This window comes from Tauraco erythrolophus, chromosome 6, assembly GCF_009769465.1.
Source record: "Tauraco erythrolophus isolate bTauEry1 chromosome 6, bTauEry1.pri, whole genome shotgun sequence".
Taxonomy (NCBI): Eukaryota; Metazoa; Chordata; class Aves; order Musophagiformes; family Musophagidae; genus Tauraco; species Tauraco erythrolophus.
The window spans coordinates 61,661,344-61,680,624 of NC_141470.1; the positions used below are offsets into that span (position 1 = coordinate 61,661,344).

General features: G+C 41.6%; 1 protein-coding gene across 11 annotated transcripts in view; it reads right to left on the bottom strand.

The window, feature by feature from the left end:
• Window positions 1–3,517: 3,517 nt before the first annotated feature.
• CDC42BPB (CDC42 binding protein kinase beta) overlaps window positions 3,518–19,281 on the bottom strand; it is a 102,919-nt gene continuing 87,155 nt past the window's right edge. For 6 of the 11 annotated variants that reach the window (XM_086613546.1, XM_086613548.1, XM_086613549.1 and 3 more), the window contains 10 exons: window positions 16,792–17,008; window positions 15,843–15,905; window positions 12,083–12,679; window positions 9,368–9,465; window positions 9,174–9,258; window positions 8,901–9,021; window positions 8,692–8,809; window positions 7,493–7,601; window positions 7,330–7,400; window positions 3,518–5,278 (listed from right to left, as the gene is read on the bottom strand). In XM_086613546.1, coding sequence (XP_086469672.1) covers window positions 5,147–5,278; window positions 7,330–7,400; window positions 7,493–7,601; window positions 8,692–8,809; window positions 8,901–9,021; window positions 9,174–9,258; window positions 9,368–9,465; window positions 12,083–12,679; window positions 15,843–15,905; window positions 16,792–17,008 — 1,611 coding nt within the window. In that variant the 3' untranslated portion in view covers window positions 3,518–5,146. Of the gene's footprint in view, window positions 5,279–7,329; window positions 7,401–7,492; window positions 7,602–7,733; window positions 7,773–8,691; window positions 8,810–8,900; window positions 9,022–9,173; window positions 9,259–9,367; window positions 9,466–12,082; window positions 12,680–15,842; window positions 15,906–16,791; window positions 17,009–19,281 lie in introns of those variants that run through there. The other 5 variants (XM_086613550.1, XM_086613547.1, XM_086613543.1 and 2 more) reach the window with 3 other exon arrangements.

A 19,281-nucleotide genomic window follows, 5' to 3' on the forward strand; every position in this document is an offset into this window, starting at 1 on the left:
GGAGCTCTGCAGAACCAAACGGAGTCAGTTTGCAATGCCGGGGCCAACAGCTGCTGGAAAAGCAGCTGTATCCATGATCGCTACCCTGTGCACCAGCACACACAGCCCGCGGTGCAGGCAGGGTAATGCAGTGGGTTTCAGTACGTAGGAGTCTCTCCTGGGATCCCGTCTGAACAAGGAATTTAATTCGCAGACATTGTTGGTAAGCAGCATGTTAGATGGGTGGTTTATGCCACCGAGGCCAGGGGCGGCGCCGCTGGGCACCTGATGGCTTTGTTTTGCTCTTGGTCCTGAGAGTCAAGGGTCCCCCACTGCGACAGACTAATCAAAAATGCATTAGTGTTAATGGCAAGATCTCGGGAGTCATCGCTTCCCGGGGTCTTAAAAGAAAAAGCAACCTGCACGCTGCTAATGGACACCAACTCGTACCACCGTGCCTTCCCTCCGCGCGTTACAGCCGCTCACGGAAGTTGCACAAATCTGGATTCAGACAGCGCAGCAGGGAGCGGTGCTCACAACACTGCCAAGTCTACAGACAGACTTGGTCCAAAGCATTTTTTAATTTTATTTTTATTTTTTTAGCAGGAGGTAGCCGTAGTGAAAGGGAGGGGATTTGGCAGGAGCTGGCCAAGGAGGTGTGGGGTGGCAGCAGAGTGATGGCCATCTCCTCCGTCGGCACCCAGAGCTCCGCACTGCTCTTCCTCACGGGGCTGCAGAGCAGGGACTGCATAAGAAACCAGAAAGCAGCAGATGCTGCAAAAAATCGGAGGGTTTTATCTATGAGAAAACAACCAAGAAAGCTGCATAAACCTGTGGAGTCAGGTGACGAAAAAAGTGCTGCAGCTTACTGGGGAGCCGGGAAAATACATGTTGCAAGGATGGGGAGCCGGCTGATTTCTGAGTTCATGTTCCTCCTCTGGCTGGAGCGCAGCATTGCAGCTCTTGCTCGCTGAGCACGTCCTGCTGTCTTCTGCTCCTGTCCTCAGCTAACCCCGCGGGCAACGCTACTCCGAGCATCAATCGCCTCTGGGACAAGCTCTGCCAACGTCTGGCTTTCCCTGACATCCCACAACAGGCGTGCAGCTGATGTCTGGTCTTGTCATCACCCCGCATCCCCAGAAACACATTTTGGAGGGCTTTGCGAGGGAGCACTGAGATCATGCTGGCTTTCCAAGCACTGTGCCTTCCCTCCTGCCTCCCTGATGTGGTACCTGTGCCCGTGGCACCCCTCCTCACAAATCAGAGCCCCTCTGACCCCACTCTGCTGCCCTGTCCCGCCAGCCCTGAGCCCTGGGGCCGTAGCTCTCAACCTGTAGGAAAGGGGCTGCTCTGACCTGGGCAATGGTGGCAGCAGCTGCAGCTCTTGACCCATAAGCTGTGGGAAGCCCAAGGCTGCCAAGAAGGGATGTAAGGGGAAATAGAGAGGGGAGCCACATTTACAGGTGTGCTCGCAGACAGGAGAAGGTGGTCCAGACCTGCTGCCATTGCAACAGAAGGCAAGGGCTTTGCGCTGCTCTCTGGTATGTCCTCCTCACTCCTGCCTGCTGAGGCTGCTTTGTACAGAGCAGGCAGGGTGCAAATCAGGACAGGAGATGCTCCAGTAGCCCAGCATGCAAGAATACCATCTATTTTTTCCTTTTCCTTTTAAAATAGGCTAAACTCAGCAGGAAGAGAAGGTTTGTGGGCATAATGTGACACTTTCCTTCGACTGTTTCTTTGCTTAACTCTCCTAAGGGTGCAGTTCAGTTCCCACAGTCAGCTCTTCCCTGAAACGCTTCCCTGCTTCTCAGTGCACTTTAGACTACCACTGCCAGCCCTTAAGATTTTTACGCATCTGCTTTCTCCCAAGGATGCCCAATTTGGCATTATGGAGAACAACAAGAGTGCCTGGACACTCAGCATTTCCACACTGAAGTCCCCACCCTGTGATTTAGCTGTGCTAAGCACTTACCCCGCAAACACAAATCGAGTGTTTACGCACCCCCCCCCAGCAGATCGCAGGAAGCTGCCGGCTCTCAGCACATCTGTGCTACAGCCAGAGGTGTTGGCAGATGGGTTTAGTCCTTGGGTAGCAGGTGACACCAGGATGTATTCCAAAATACACAACCTTTCGGGGCGAACATCCGTGCTCGAAGTGACCAACACGTTCCGGTGAGCGGCACGCCCATCGCCCCGGTTTTGGGATCTGACCTAACGCCTCTGTGAGGAGGCAGGCAGACCAAATCGTCCTCCTTCCTCGCCTAACTCAGTTCCTCACTTGCGCCACTAGACTGGAAGCCTCCAGGGAGAAGAGAGTACATTGTCAGAGGAACATTTCACATCCAAGTCTTGAATTCCCGTGTTTCTAAAAGTTCTTCTGAGGGCTTAGGAGGACTCTTTAGGTAACCAGCACTGGAAGCCTTAAGGGAATAGACTTGTAAGGGGCTGAGGTGGAGGACTTGGGGAGGAATTCTGCTCAGCCAGACTTAAGGGAAAAAAAAAAAAGAAAAGAATAATGTATTCATACTGAGCAATTAATTTATTTTTCTAGAAACGTTCTCCTGCTTAAATTATAACCAAGCCCTGGCACTGCTGAGTGCTATGATTTAATACCCCCATAATTAAAGACTTTGTTGTCATCCAAAGTCCTCACTGTGCAGAGAAAAAAATCAGCTCAAGAGCAGTAGAAATGTTGTTTAAAAGTCAAAGGCTGATTAGCATGAATACTTGTGAGAAGGCTTCCGGCACACAGCCCTCACACCTCCTGCCAGCCATCCCCCCATGCCGAGGGCAGAGGGGGGGGTGCGCTTCCCCAAGCCGCCCCTCCCTGCCCCACTTCAGCTCTGCCCAGGCAGGTTTGGTCAAGCAAGGAACAATGGTGTCCAAAATATCCAGCTAGGCCTTCCCCACTAAGGTAAGGAGTAAGACAGGCATGACAAACCGAGAATTAATCCAGGAGCACCTGGGCACTCCGCAAGGGATGAGGGACACTAGGGAAGATGTTGTGTTCTAGCTACAGTGAGCTTCTCAGTCCTCAAATACTGGAGCATGAGGGGAGCTTTAAAAACCCTTTACGTTACAGCTGCACCATTCACACACCAATCCTTCAAATGTTCACGAGTGCTTCTTTGGGACTACTGCTTTGACAGCAAGTCAAAAGTCTTTCTTGTTTAATCACACTTAAGACGCCCGACTAGATCCTTCAGCCTCCTTGCTATGCTTCAGCCATAAGGAAACAGTCATAGAAATAATTTAGAAACGAATTAGCGGGACCAGTGACTAGATGAAATGACAACTCTAACACAAACCGAGGGAACAAAATTTCAACACTGTATTCCACCAAAAAGATTTCCATTGCTCCTGAACATGCATTTGCGTGCAGAAACACAGACCTTTCTCGTAGCATTCGGGTACGGAGCTTCAGAGCACCTTTCAGTTTACGTTAAAACGTCCACGTGAACATAGTGAATTGACCATGAAACTAAAGCAAGTATCAGTGGTAGACTGTTTTCACACGTCAAGACAGACGACTATGAACTTTAAAACCTCCCTCTTCTGCTTTATTGACAGGTAAATTGTTCAAAAATGTTCTCACAATTCAATAATTACAAAGACTTAGACTTACATTAAAAAAAGTAAAAACCAGAAAACCCCCAAAGCAGTAGTGTCCAGCTCTTACTGAGCCCCTTTATCAAGAATCTGAGAAAAAGAGCGAGTACTGTCGAACACTTAATGTAACAGGATTAAATGTTGACTAGAACACTCAGTTTAAACTAAAGATAAGTGCACGTCCTATACAGTGTTTCAGAAAAGAACATTAGCCATTGGTATATCATTAGCCCATTTAAACCAAATTTTAAATAAGTGACATCCAACTGTCATTAAATTGGCACGGAAGGCACACTAGTGTGACAATGACAAACTGGATATGCCAGCCACTGAATTAATTACAAGCTTTTAATGAAACATGGTCACAAATCTTTGATTACTAAATGTATAATACATGGAAGCATGAGATTAAATATACACGCAAAACATCACCACTGCACGTGGGCCATAGCAAAATATACAGGAGTGTGTTGTGCATTTTTCTACATGATCAATACTTGATTAATAACCATGGGGTCTTCATGCAGGTGAGGATACAATTAATGAGAAAAGCAGCACCCCCAGTTACACATCCTTCACGTTCCACTTTGGTAACCAATAAAGCAGACCGATGTTTTAGTGCGATATAGTCCCTTAGATCAAGCAGACTTCAAGGGCAACGTGTCCACGAGAAGACTTGCGAGCTAAACAATGTATTGTGTCCTTACACCAAAAAACCCAGGAGAAACAACTTCTCAGAAGGAGATAGGCAGGAACGAGGAGTAAAGTTTTTTTCACAGCAGTAATTACCAATATTTTAAAAGCCCTGACTAACGACTGATTGATGAGGACTAAAAAGCAGGGTATGGGTAAAGGATAACTGGCAGTAGTCCTATGTACAAGACTAAAAAGTTGGTAGAAAGATAGAAAGACAGTTATGCAGCTGTATACGTAATGGCTAAATGAATTAGAAGGCCACAAAACTATAACCAACTTTTATTTGACTTCCCTGGTGATTCTATTGATGTTGGAAACGACCTACAGCTTCCTAGCATTCTCCTTAAGATTTAGGAAATAAAGAGTTATGGGAAAAAGGGAAAAGTGTATTCATCTGAGGATGTAACTAGACCTGCTTGCATTTCCTATTTAGAGGTCCAAATTGTGTCTAAAAGGCTTTCCTGCTAATGAGACATTACATCATTCTATAGAAAAATAATATTCCTGATATTGTAGCAACATTATCAGTATCTCTCTCTATTTCTTTTTCAGCATAAGAATAAGACTATTTACTGTGGCCTTAAATGCTCCTATGCAATAAAACTGTGTCACAGCTGTGCAGAAAGGAATCGACCGTAACTGAGCAGTGAACAATTCCGCATAAAAAGCTTGATCGCTATTTAGTAAAGAAATTTCTTCATTTCAATAGTTTGTATCTACAATCTGGATATATAATTATTCTTGTACAACACTAGAGATTCAGTGTCAGTCTTGGCACTAGCATCTGAGACAGCTTTGCCCTGCTCTTGAGTACTCCACGGAGTAGTGGATGATCAAAGCCAGAACGGTGAGAGCGGTAGTGTTACGCGTCACAGGTTGACTGGTCCAGTCCATCTAGCGTAAGCTGATTCCTATGAGGAGAGTTGGGACTTGGGGGACCACTTGGATTCGAGCTGTTGGATGGAGTAGAGTGTTTGGTGGAGTCTGAATCAGGCTGTTGATGAGAAACATTTAAAAAAAAAAGCTTACTTAAAATCAGTTCTTTACACTCAAAGGCTCTCAAAGGCACTCAAAATTTAAGGTGAGCAACACCTACAAAGCAGCGTGTATTAGATTAATTTCAAAGCTAAACATTCATGCAAATAATTTTGCTATTGTCAATAGGCCACAGAGCGGTCCTGAAGGTGACCACCTGACACAACAGGAACGATGGCAAAGTATGTGCAAATTGCTACATCTCAGGATCCTCTCCTTTAGCTGTTGCAAAGCTTTTGTGATGGAACGCATCCATCTGTCCGCTGGTGCTCTGGATTTACCAGCCTGCATTTTTTAAGCAATTTTTATAGCCCAGGAGTAGATTTATCTGTCCATATAAACAAGTAAACAATTACAGTCAAAGTATCTTCAGTTTGGTGAGAAGGAAGGAAACAAGCATATGAACTGCTTACAAAACAGCAACAAGCATCTTAAGTGCCTGACAAAAGAGTGAAGGTTGCCAAGTATCAGGCTGGACACCTGGAAACAGAATATACTTACTGGAGACACCCTATGTCAATATCTAATACAGACAGTCTATCCACAGTTATTTCCCCAGTGTTAGACTGGTTGTTGGATGTTTGCCTTCACAGAACGGTTTCACTTCAACAGGATGGCTGGCAAATTTCCCACTATTTTGGTGAGTTACAACTCTGAGCACTGCACACCTTCACAGCTAACGAAATACTGCTCGGGAAAAACTAGTACCATCGCTGCAAGTTATTCTCAAGAATGAGAATATATATATTTAGCAAATAGATTGAAAGGTAACATCTTCCAAGAACGCTGTTCACAAGGTTTTGCATGGCTCAAACAATAATAAGATCATCTGTAACAAGATTATTCTAATATGATCCAGTTCATGCTGCGATAAAGCCAAAAGCCATGGGAAAAACAGCATAAAGCCAAAAGGTGTTATTAGAGCCTCCTTTTTCAAGTTTTTTTTTTTTAATTTAAGAAATCATAAGAAGTAGTAAAATATACCAAAAAAGAGAATGTCGTAAAAACCTTAGAATCCGTCACTACTTGTGCCTACAAACAGCAATTATCATTAGAGCATGGAATGTAATGGCATTTGGGAAGGATGCCGCAGAGTAACTCTGTCAACTGACATAGACCGTCATCGGCACCTTTGAAAATCAAGACAGTTGCAAAAATACCTATATTTAGAAATCCCTATTTTCACATGCTTTTTAATTGCTTACTCAAAGTGACAAAGGAAGTCAGAGCACAGCTGTGATCAGGACTCTGGACAAATGCTCTGACTTGGGGTGTACTAAGTCATCCTGCAAAGGTCCGGCTTCAGGAAAACACCCTTCAAAATCCAGAACATTACACAGACCTGTAGTTGGGTACCAAAAAGATGCAAAGACCTTGATCTAGAAGTTTACCTCCCAGGAACAATTCCTAACACTTTTCCTTGCACTTTGCTTGAGCAAAGCTTTGAAGAAGGCTCACCCACAATAAACCAAGGAAACAAAAATCATACATCTTCTCTACTTAGATTCAGGGACACCAGTTTTGTACAGCAGGGCATTTTCAGTTTGGTGACTACTGGCAAATAGTTCTACTAATAGCAGTTTTATGTATTTAAAAATATGATTCATTTTCAAGTTATATGACAAAAAGTCTTCCTTAAGGCAGCACAGAAAGTTACTTAACTAGTCGTCTTTGCTATTCTATGTTAATAGTCCGAAGAACATTTTTAGGAGCTTTGAGTACATTTCATCAATTAGTCAAATTTCCCTTGTCTACAAAGCTTAATCCAAGTCATAATACTTCTTAAAATATCACCATAAAAAGATCTTTCCACAGCTCTGCTTTTGTGCTGGCATATGTAACTTGCAATCACATATTACAGGCTGGAGAAAACATTTGTGGAAGGAAAACATCTCCATAAAGAACATGGTTTTTATGAAGCATTTCCTCAGAAATTTCATTTATTGGAGAAAGAAAACAATCTATGGCAACAGGATATCACCAGTCTCCATCTAAAAAAAGGTACTTTACCTCTTTGTCAAACTCCTGATCAGGATCAGACATGCTTCGGGAAGGCATGGGTCCTCCCACATCACTTCCACCTGTAGAGAGGAAGGAAAAAAAGGCAGGTTTACACCTACAGTTGAAGTCATAAATTACAGCTCAGAACTGACAAGCTTGCTTCCAGCCTTACTTGATGAGGGCCACGAAATATAGGTTTTGTTTCTCTGCTGCTGCTGCTGCCGTGAGAGGTTAGCTGTAGATGGACACGGTTTTTCATCCTGTGCAGCAGGTAGGACGCTCTGCAGTTGAAATGAAACACCTTGTTAGCCAGCAACAAAAGCTATCCAACTAGCAGTTGTTACTCATGAAAACTTTTACTGTGCTTTTGAAGCTATTACAACCTAGTGTTGGTAGAAAAACACTGAACTTACTTGACCACATCCACATATTTTCAGTAACAGACACAAACCCTGAGAAAGACAGAGAAAGAACTAAGCCCCATAGCAGCCACTGGAACCTGTCAGCCAGTAAACCCTGTATGAAGGGCTGTCCCAACAGCTCTGCTTTCCTTCCTCCTCCAGCTGAAAGGACAAATGCATCACCTACCCTCATCTGGGCTAGCTGAGAAGGACAAGAGAAACCCTGACTAGCAGCTATAAAATGGAGCGTACTGAACATAAAAGTGTACCTTCACACCTTCCTCTTGTGGCTTTAACACTGAAGTAGCTCACAAAATGCTGTATTTGTTAAATAAAAAATAAAAACAATGCTATAAAGCACTGCAACTTACATGCATTTTAGTTGCCTCCACAGCATTAGTCTTTTCCCCCCTTGTTTTTGCTCTAGAATTGGCGAGGTGCCACAAGCACACCATTCCAGCTCCTAACAGTTTGTAGCTACTCCTACCCTTGCTAGGGAAGCAGAGGAGGGACGGGAAGAGGAAGAAAGCAGAGGGGAGCCTTGCAGTGAGGAATGATCACTTTGGAGAAAGATTTCAGCAGAGATAGGGCTCATGATGTGCTCAAAGCCTGTTGGAGGTGGTATCAGAGCAGAATGTCGAGAGGATGAGGGGGAAGGAAATTCATTCTGTTATTTTAAGAAGACAAACAAGAAAAAGGAAGGAGGAGAGACTGATTATTTACAAAACTACTAACAAACTCCTGGCAGTGATACTTATTTCCTGCAGTGTCTCACTCGTAAGTCAGCTAACAGAATGTCCTTGCACAGGATTTAGAAGCATTGTGCAACAGGAAGGTTCACCTTTCTCGAAATGATTAAAAGAAGAATTTGGTGCAGAGATAATACTTGAACCCCATACAGCTCATCACCACAGATTTCTGAGCAAGAACAAATGCACATTTATCTCCCTCCCTTTTAAATGTATTTTACCAGTGGGAGGTCCATGAGAACCTGCATTCCATCTCCTGGTCCCATATGAGCCACGTGGTTGAAATTCGTTGGGTTCGAAATCATCTTTGACCTTAGCTCAGGGTCTCTAAGCATTTCCCTGAAAGAACAGAGTGATTTTTACTACCAGCATTCCCAGTCTCTGCATGTCATCACGTATACTGAGTTACGTACCACGATTAAATTCTTACCGTCTTTGTTGTATTCGCTCTTCCTCGGGAACCTTAAATACAAATCTTCTTTTGCTCCTAGTTCGAAGCATTTGCTTCTTGCTATTGTCAGATGTTTCTGGTACACTGAGGACAGCTTCTGCTGTAATTATCACAAGGCAATTTCACACACACAGGTACATGTTGACCCAGACGCGCTCGATACAAGTTTCAACTCATACAAAGGTAACATTGCTTAAAATTACCCAGCTACTTTGTATCATTTTCCCATTTCTCCCCTTGCACAGCACTCACCTGCAAACTTGTTCCTGAAATATATTAGTCTTGGCGGTTCGCAGTTCAGGAGATTCAGTGTGCCATCCATGTTTAACGGTCTGATCTGTTTTGAGGAAGGAGGCAGAGAATTAACTCAAGCCTGGAACACACTGAAGAAACACCTAATTCGGAATTAACCTGATTAAGTTCTATATTCAAAGAAAACTACTTACTCTCCGCAGGCCGATAGTCTGGACCCATTCCATAGTGTTAACATCAAATACATCAACACCGTACTCGCTGTACACTGTTACGTACGAAGAATTGCAACCTGTACAGATGAGAAACAAACAGGAAACACTAATGTGGTTTCAGTAGTCCAGAACTGACACGTATTTGAGCAAATTTCGATAGTTACAAATTTTGCACTATCTGCAAGATACATTTTAAAACACTTTTTTCCTCAGCCCCGCTTTCCAACAGATATTTTTGCGATAATAGATTTGCTAAAGACAACTGCTAACATCATGGGAAGATTTAAAAATACTGAAAGGGTCAAATTTAAACTTCAAATTACGAAATCGCAAAATGGCATCCGAAGTTTTCAGATGCATACAAATTTGCTACTTGGTAGGAACTGAGCAGCTAGCTTTTCTACAGATGCAGATTACTTCATTTCGGAAGCAGCAAACTAACTGTACATCTGTTGTGTGCAGGGGAAAAGAGAGGGCTACCATCTGTGAGGTAGGTCATGGAGTCATGACACAGATCTGTTTTCAATTTCCTTCCTCTTTTGCTAACAATTATGTACCTTTAGATATTCAAGTATGGGTTGCTTTCATCAAGTTAACAGAAAAATGTCACAATGCTTAAAGCCCACAACCCGTCTTCTCTTTTCAACTTTTTTTTGAAAAAGCATAAAAGGCATCAGCAGACAAGTTTATTTTAGGTCAAACAAAAAGCAGAGATCCCTAGAGCTTCATATCAACGTGCTTCTGTTCATGTAAAGACTGTGTCCTGATGCAAAAAGCAGTTACTAGAAATTTATGGAGTTTAATGGAGAAAAGAGCTGCTTCAATAAACAAAAGGAGAATAACCCAGTAGGACACTAAACACATCAGAGAATCTTCTTAGAAGAACTGAAGTGAGGCTGTGGTGCTGTTATTTAAATTCATTCACAGAAAGTCTTGGACAGCTATCATGAATTTGTATCCCAGAAATGATCAATGGTCAAGTATTTACTGTATGAGGTCACAGTTGGCTTGAATATCCAAAGCAAGGGAGACCACTGATCATCGGACAGAAACACCAACTGCTTCTGCCTGGCCAGCTCGTAGCCAAGGCCGGCACTTACCAGTCAGAGCTGATGAGCTTCATCAGACCTCAGCTGGTTCTCAGAGAGACATGTGAGTGTCTGCACTGGGCTTGCCCACACTACAGCTTTGAGACCTGCTGGCTCCAAGCCTTCGCGTTGCGCCATACTCAAGCTAAGCAGCCCCACGATGCCTGCACTGACTCAGCTCAGAACCAGCACATTAAGCTGGTTTAACTGCAACCTAGATAGGCCACTCGAGATAAGAGGTAAGACTGTGTTAGCTCAGACCTTGGCCTCTCCTAGCATGAGGGGACTGAACGCCCTAGAGAAATTCTCCATCGTATCTACAACATGGTCCTCTACCACAGCAGAAACCGCAACAGAGGTAGAACCGTTTCCACTTTGATGATCTCCTGATGGGACAGTTAAAAAAGGCCACCATCACTAGTGAGAGACACCAGGAGGGAGGACAAGGCTAATGAAAAGAGATGTAAATCCAGTTTCCTTTGGCAGCAGAAAAAGCTGCTCGTTCTACAAAAATGCCCTAGGCCAATGCCACTCGAGACCACACACGCAAGAATGCTATAAAATAGTTTACAGTAAGAACAGCGTCTAATAATAACAGACAAAACCATTAACTAGCAAGTCGAGTTTGCTGAAACACAAAAAAAAACAACTGTAAAGCTGATAAAGGAAAAGGAAACACGAGCTTTGGCTAATGGTGGTTTAAAGTGAATTTGCAACTGCACTGTTTCCTTGGGCCTTTGCTTCAGACTTCTGTACAGAAGTAGGTCAGAGCAAAGCAAGCAAACAATTTCAGTTCAAGACAATTAAAATTAAACAAACTGCTATTAGGGCCTGGCCTAATCAAACCAACATGCACCTAACTGCTCGCTGTACTATTTAAACAAAAAGCTATTCCTTGCCTTCAATCATTCAAAACATTTTAATTGCTGTTTGAGCTCCAAATAGAAATCGCGGCTTTATCATGAGCTTCCTTTGACTACTGAAAAATGCTCTGCGTGTGCTTCTATCCTAACTAGCCGATAAACTAATGCTCCTGAAACGAGCAGAGTGGCTGAAAAATTACCCTCTACCTGCCTATATTATTTTTGGAAATTCTCCCCCTAAAAATAAAACCAAAAGGAGAAAAATTGCTACCAGTTCTGCCAAAAGCAGTATTTTTACCTCTCGTTTTGTTATCTCTATGAACCTTTAGAGTTGCAGTTACATTTCTTCTTCAACTTTGTACTTTGAGTACAGGACACAGAAGACATCCTACAGACAACTAGACATTTACACTCTTTAGTGGAGCAAAACCCTTTACAGAATTTCACAGACCAGTAGTCTTGCACTGTCCCGCATCCAGGACTACTCTCTGTAAAAGCTACTTTGCGTTCCGTTATTTGTCCCTTTGTGTCCTGTAACAAGACAGAGCTTCTTTTCTTGCCGCATCCAGGATCTCTCCAAGTCCAAAACTACCATCAGGAAGAACTACGTATCCTGTTAAGTCACCAAAACTTAAACTGTAGATATTGAAAGACAAACCAAAGCAAAATAGAATACAATGCTGATTATTTTTAGACAAGTAAAGCAGCAACAGGGATATGGCAACAGAAAAACATATACATACTACAGGCAACAGGAGTTGCAGGCCACATTAGTTCCTGCATGCGTGACCTTCGACCTTGCGAATCGACGTATACTCCCATATGGCTGAAGCAAAGCAGGTATTCCTCATTACTGAGCTCCACAGCACAAAGGGCATCAAAAGACTGCTGTGAGAGGAAGATAAGCGAGGGGTCATTAGGATTTACCAGGTTTATAGATTGTCCATCTCCCTGGATGGTCAACAGAGAGAACCCAGACTGGTAGCCAACACAGAGCTTGTCCTTGAACACTGTCATCCACTGTACAGTTCCTGGGGCCTGAATTTCACTGAATTTTTTGTGGAAAGGTTTAGTTCTGTGAATTTCATAGCAAAAAACCTGTCGCTTGACAGCCACAAACAAACAAGTCGAAGAACTCTTCTTTAGTGTTCCAGTTGTAATCAATTGGCAGCCTTTAGTTTCTGCGAGCTTGATGTCAAAGCTTCCTTCCGACCCCTCCAGAGAGGCCCAGGGGTAAAGGTGAACGTGATGGTTCCGACCGCAGATGAGGATGATGATTTTCTCTTTGGGAGCCAGCTCTATCTGGTACACCTTCTTGCAGTCAGCTGCGCGGACTATCACTGCAAAGGAAACAAGAGCTGCGTCAGTGAAACAAGAAAACTGCCAGGCCTGGGAACACTGCGGTGTTACTGACCGACGTCTGGAAACGCATCGGAACACAGACGCATATCAGATCAGAAACAGCACTTATTACACATTCCACGCTCTGTTATTAATTCTCAGAACAAACAAGGAAACAAAGCATTCTTGTAACCCTCTCTACTGATACAAAGTCTCAGCAATGCTTTGCAAGAAAAGGCTGCTTAACATCTGGGATAAACAGAGAAAACTTTTTATATAATAGTATCTGTACTATCTATACATTGCAAGATGCTGTATCTTCTGAAACGGGTCCCACCTTCACGAAAACATGAGCACCTTCACTAAATTATGGAGGAAGACCCAATTAACAGAACATAAAGAGAAGAAAGTATTTAACGCTGATAACTCAGGATACGAAACGCTGTACTGTTGGCAAACGTCTCAGCTAAATACAAAAGCAGTACAGTAAGCAGGCGTAAAACACCTATATGGAAAGGCAAAAAATGCTGAGTGTGAGGGGGAAAGGATAAGAAGGAATGGGTTTAAGCTGTAGGAAGAGAGGTTCAGGACAAGCACCAGGAAATGTCTTCTCACAGTAAGGACTAGTTAGGCTACCATGGAAGCTGGGGAGTTTCACTGTTTGAAGGGTTTTTTAAAAATGGGTTAGAGGCAGCTAAGGGGGTTAGGTACAATGTATTCTGCTTTTGGGATCGTGGGTTTACAGGCACCTTCAAGGAAGTAGTGAGACTTAGCAATTCCAAACTAGGAAACATAATACGCATAAGCCAATTATATTAAAATATCACTTTCCTTTTTCTGTTAGCTGAATGTATTCAAAATATTTGTGAAAGACAATAATAATAATAAAAAGGCTATTAACTGGAAATTATAGGGATTTTTTTCAGTAACAGTTGAGTAACCTAGTTAAGTTACCAAATTCTGTAAACTTTGTCTGTTTAGATCACAAAGGCAAGTGCTTTTGTGGCCTCCCCTCACTTGCACAAGTAGATGATATGTCTGAGGAAACGTTCTATGAAATAACCAGCTGTTGGAACTTTGCCACAGAGAAAAGACTTTTTTGCCCTAGCTCCAACTCCAGCTTACAGTTTAGTTTACTTGTCAAGAACTAAGTGATATTCTAACCAAAGACCATTTATATAAGCAGCTGGCAGTTAATTAACACTGAAAATTACAACTGCCATAAAATGAAAAAGAGATTACAATTTATAAAAATGCTATTAACACACAGGAAATGGCGATAGAAATCTCCTGCAAAACATCTTTTCACTTAAAACCAAAACTGATAATTCATTTTCACATTTACATATGACACAGTGATACAGAAAATTGTTCCTTTATGAAATAACCTTTCAAATTAAGTGTGTAATTTTATTTTATCCAAGAAGCAGTACTGGAATCTCTGGAATTATTTGCATCTGAAGTTACGTTTATATCTAAGCACTTACAGAATGGTAATGACTGGATGTTTACTCAAAGGAATGGCATTTATTACTGCTAAAAAGAATTTCAAATATCTGCTGTCTCTGTGTACAAACCAGTTTCTTCTGGAACTGGGCAATGGCTTATTCTAAGCAAGAGGAAGCAATAACATTTTGCTTTTCGACCCAAACCCACATCCCTGGCTTAAATAGATTTTGAAAGTCAAGTAAGTCTTTAGAAACCTGTATTCACTGCTTTATTTTACATTGAAACGCAATTTTTAGCACAACGACAATCCAATTTGCAAATAGCCACTAACTAAATTGCACTGAAAAAGGAAATTAAAATTCTTCCATCAAGGCTAAATTTAAAGAAATATCTTTTTTTGAAATTTGAATGACAATGACTAAAAACAGTCAAAGGGTTATTTCAGAAGTGTCTCAGTCATTTTTCCAAAGTTGTAAAAGGTACCTTTCAATTTTACAAATCTGCATTGCTGACCTCAACATCCTCAACTCTCAGATAGTTAAAGACACCAGAAGAACCGAAGCTCAGAGGTTATAAATGTAGGTGAAGAAAACATTAGGTATTTTGTTAGAAAAAAATCCTATCAGAGAGCCAAGGCTGTTCCTACCACAAAAAAGCATGGATTTAGAGTGTTGTCTAAATTCAGAGTGTCTCAGAAGTTATACAAAAGCATGGATTTCACAAGGTATGTTTGGTGCTTTTAAAATCAGAGACAAAGAAATAACTAATATTTCCTATGGTAACTTGGAAAAGGATAAGTAGTAGTAGATTATTGTATTTTAAATCTGCATTGCTTAGTAGAAATATATTACTTAACGTCTATAAATTTAGTTTACTGTGATCCCTAATAATCCAACGATAGAGTGATAGGTCTGTACTGCCCAGTGACCACGCAGCGTGCACTTTGCTGTGGTACCTGGGGCACAGCCTGTGCGAATTTCTTGAATGGACATGGTAAGTCTTCAGGAAGACCAGGCTAAACTGATCCCGTTTTTCCCAAAGCAGAGAGCAGAGCGCATTAAGAACAGGAAAGAAAAAGATTTAGGAGGAAACACGGGGTCAGGGAAATAAAGAGATAATGGAAAGGGGTAAGCAAGGCATTTGCTTTGGTCATCATCAGTCTGAAAGAGAATGTGAGTGGTTGCCAAATTTCTGGAAGAAACAGACAACGATACACGGTGGCCTTAATGGAAAGTCTACAAACTCTTATGTTGTTTGCACTGGCTGGCTAACTTCTGATTCATGACAGTTTAAGTCCCCTGATGGTGTAGGCTGGAACAAGTCTGCTTCCACGTCAAGTTCTTCCTCACTCGGTTCTTAAGTTCTATTTAGCAAGTGCCTGATAATTCACTGCGTATCAAATGCTGCTGTGTGTGCTGTGCATGCTCTGTGTGCTGAAGCATTTTGCTACCTGCTGTGGGAACACGGTTAAGGTGAGAATGTGTCAGAATATGTCCCGTAACTCATCCCTCTAATTTCAGCCAGTCAACTGAATGTAATGATAATGACCGAATTAGTGTTTGTATTTCGCATTCACTTTTCCTTCTCATCAATTAACTGAGTGCTTAATACTATACATGAAAGGCTGTTGTGTAGCCTATATTGTAACAGCAGAAAAAGTTATGGAGCTCATTATTCTGTATGTAATTACTGCATGGTTATGGCCTAACTTACCATCACGGGTCACCTCTACTACATGCAGTCCTTCTTCTGAACCAATCGCTATTCTATCTCGATCTAAACCAGGAAGGAAAAAAAAGGGCTATTAATTCAGCTACACTTAATCTTATCATTAAAACCGACTATTTGCTTTGAACAGTTGGAAAAATTTCTGGACAAACAGATTTTTAACAGCAAATCAATTTTGCGTAAGTTCACGCAGTCTGTCAAAAGCATGCTATATACTGTATTGCTAAAACAACCTGTTAAACAACTAAACAGTATTATTTACTCTGAGTGGATGAAGAAATCTGAATATCAATGCAAGATTAGCATTTTCCCTCCATTATTAAATTTTTATTCATAGATTCATAGATTTCTAGGTTGGAAAAGACCTTAGAGATCATCGAGTCCAACCATCCCTAATCCCCATTAAACCATATCCTCAAGTAGCTCATCCACCCTATTCTTAAACACATCCAGGGATGGGGACTCAACCACTTCCCTGGGCAGCCTATTCCAGTGGCTGACAACCCTTTCAGAGAAGAAATACTTCCTAACATCCAACCTGAATCTCCCCTGACTAAGCTTATGCCCATTTCCTCTTGTTCTATCTCCCATCACTAATGTAAAGAGCCCTTCCCCTAACTCCCCACCATATTTTCTCAAGTATTTATAGGCCGTAATCAGGTCTCCCCTCAGCCTCCTCTTCTCCAGGCTAAACAGCCCCAACTCCCTCAGCCGCTCCTCATAAGTTTTATTTTCCAGCCCCTTGATCAGTTTAGTCGCCCTTCTTTGGACTCGCTCCAGGAGGAATTATGAAGGAATTATGAAGGAATTATGAAGGAATTATGAAGGAATTCAGATGAGGAATTTATTTCATGGTGTCAGTGCTCTCATTATAGAAGCCCATCTAAAAGCTGCAACAACCCTCACGTGTTTGTAAGAGTTAAAACAAGCATACCTATAATAGCAGCAGTTAAACTCGCTTTAATAAGAGGCAGTGTACTGTCATAGGCTTCTTGTGGAATATGCACAACCTGGTTTTTCAGTCTGTTTTTGTGCAAGATAGACTGCAACCCTTCTAGGATTCCAACCCACTTTCTCTTCTCATTCTCATTTTCCGTCAGGATCAGTAGAGAACAAGACTTTGAAGGCAAACCTAAGAGAGAAGCTGTCACCTTTTAACAGACAAAGAAAGAGAAATTAGTAAGAATACAAAAGCTCTTTTTGTCACTGTTATACACTTCACAGAACTGTGAAAGTAAAATACGCTTTTTTGTAACGATGCGATGATGTACCCCAGGGGTACACTACACAGCACACGGCTAATACGGCCACAGCACTTCAAAAAAACCCACTAAAGCTGCAGTGGTTTTGTTCAAAAACACTCAGTCCTGCTCAATCATCCTGAATCCTAAAATATGGGCAAGGAACACTACATTCATTTCCTACAATAATCAATACATGGCAGTAAAAGGCTTCTTCCTGCACTGGAGTGAAATTTCAGTAACATGCCATAATTCATCCTGATCCCTCCCTCATCATCTTTTAAGAACTTATTGAAAATGACACACAGGTTTTCCGAGTAAAATGCGTTTAAACCCAATGGCATTGCTGTGATTAGATCTAGATTTTGACTTTGCTACTTAATTTTCAAAATATTTGTCCAGAGGGAAGACCACATCATATCTGCACTAAAAGCTCTGGAGAAAACCAATGTTTTGAGACTGAAGTACTGCATTCTCCCACTTCCCTATGTTAAAAGAAAATCACTTTGGCTTCACTTAATTTTGAGGTAAATTGTCCTATATATGTCAAAGTAGAATTTATTCTGCATAGAAAAACTATCCGGGAACTTTCTGTTGACCAAGGTTTGCACTTACTAATTCTTAATATTAGTTTTGTGTCCTGTATGAAGAGATCAAAGGGTTTGTGAGATCACAAGAACTATCTTTTCAGTCACGGACAAACAGGCCATCAGCCAGTATCACCCCTCACAACAGACATTTATAATAACAACAGTTAAATAGAAAAAAAAAAAACAGCAAAAGGTGAAAAGGTGCAAAACTGAAGGCTGTAACTATTCATACACGGAATAACACACCTTCAGCCTTTATGCCTTGGTAAGAAAATCACCATAAAGATGGTTGATGTGGTTATGCAACATATACTTCCTGAAAGAGTGACTTAAGCAATAACATTCATCTTAAAGATAAAATATATCTGAAAGTAAACTTGAGACAATAGCATGTCAAAGACAGAACTCTAGAATTAAGATGAAAGTGAAGGGCAGTAGGAAAAGAATGGAGTAGTTTGCAGATGCTCATAGCTCTTATTACCCTGCATGAAGCTTTGTTCGTGTCTAAACCGTAACTAAGCATTAACGTTTTAAAGATGGATGGAGGTATAACAGATAATATTTCTAAATCTGAAAACAAAACAAAACGAAACCAGACTTCAGCTCTGGTTTTCTCTTTGAAGTACCACTATGTATCACTCCTCAGTCTTTTCAAGGTGGCACCTTACATGCAAATACGTAAAAAACCAGGAGAAGTTGGTCGTAATACACCTAGCGTTATTCATCACACAAAAATTCAGTATTTGCTATGAAACTCAAGGCTTCTTAACTCAAACTGCTAACCTGTGGAAGGACTCCACTACAGACACTCTTACACTATTATTAAAAGTGTACCCACTGCAGCACTTAGACTGCAGTGTCTGGATGCCAGGATGGCCTAACATCCAGCTTCAAAAACTGGTTACCAAGGAGAGATGCTGGAGTCGGAAACAAGTTCTTCCTCTTCTTGATTTCACGGGGGGTCAGAGGTGGCAGTGTTTTAGTGTTTGACAGCATTCTGGTATTGCTTTCTGCTGGTGGAAGACCCAAAAGAAATGAAAATCTGTCTTTGGTGTGCCACTAATATCATGTGTTACATGAAGTAACACATACAAAAGAAGGACCACATATTTTACAGAGATGATGTAAAGTAACAGTTTTAACTGCTGTGTAGAAGCAACTCAATGTCATTATGTTAGCAAGATGCAAATCTAGCATTAAATGAAATAGAGAAAATAGACTCTCTTGCACCAGATGTTAATGGTTTCCAGTTTTAGAAATTCCTTCTTTGGAAGGAGGACATAAATACCGAGAAAAGAGGTGGTCTTTGGCAGCATCTTCTCTGGTCCCTGTACAAGGTATCTAAATAGATATACTCATACACCAGGCTTCTAGTTAATTCATCAGATCTCTTTGGTAGGGGATAATCTGATCAAACCATGAAGGCATTTTGTCATGTATTACAAGTATTCTTAAATGGGGATATCTGACAAAAGTTTTTTTCTTAAATACCCTTTCAGTTAAAAACTGCAGGCAGAAATTAGAGCAGCAAGTCAGGATGCCTTGTCCTTAAATGAATCAACCACCATTCTGCACAGCTCATTTTCTCTCCTC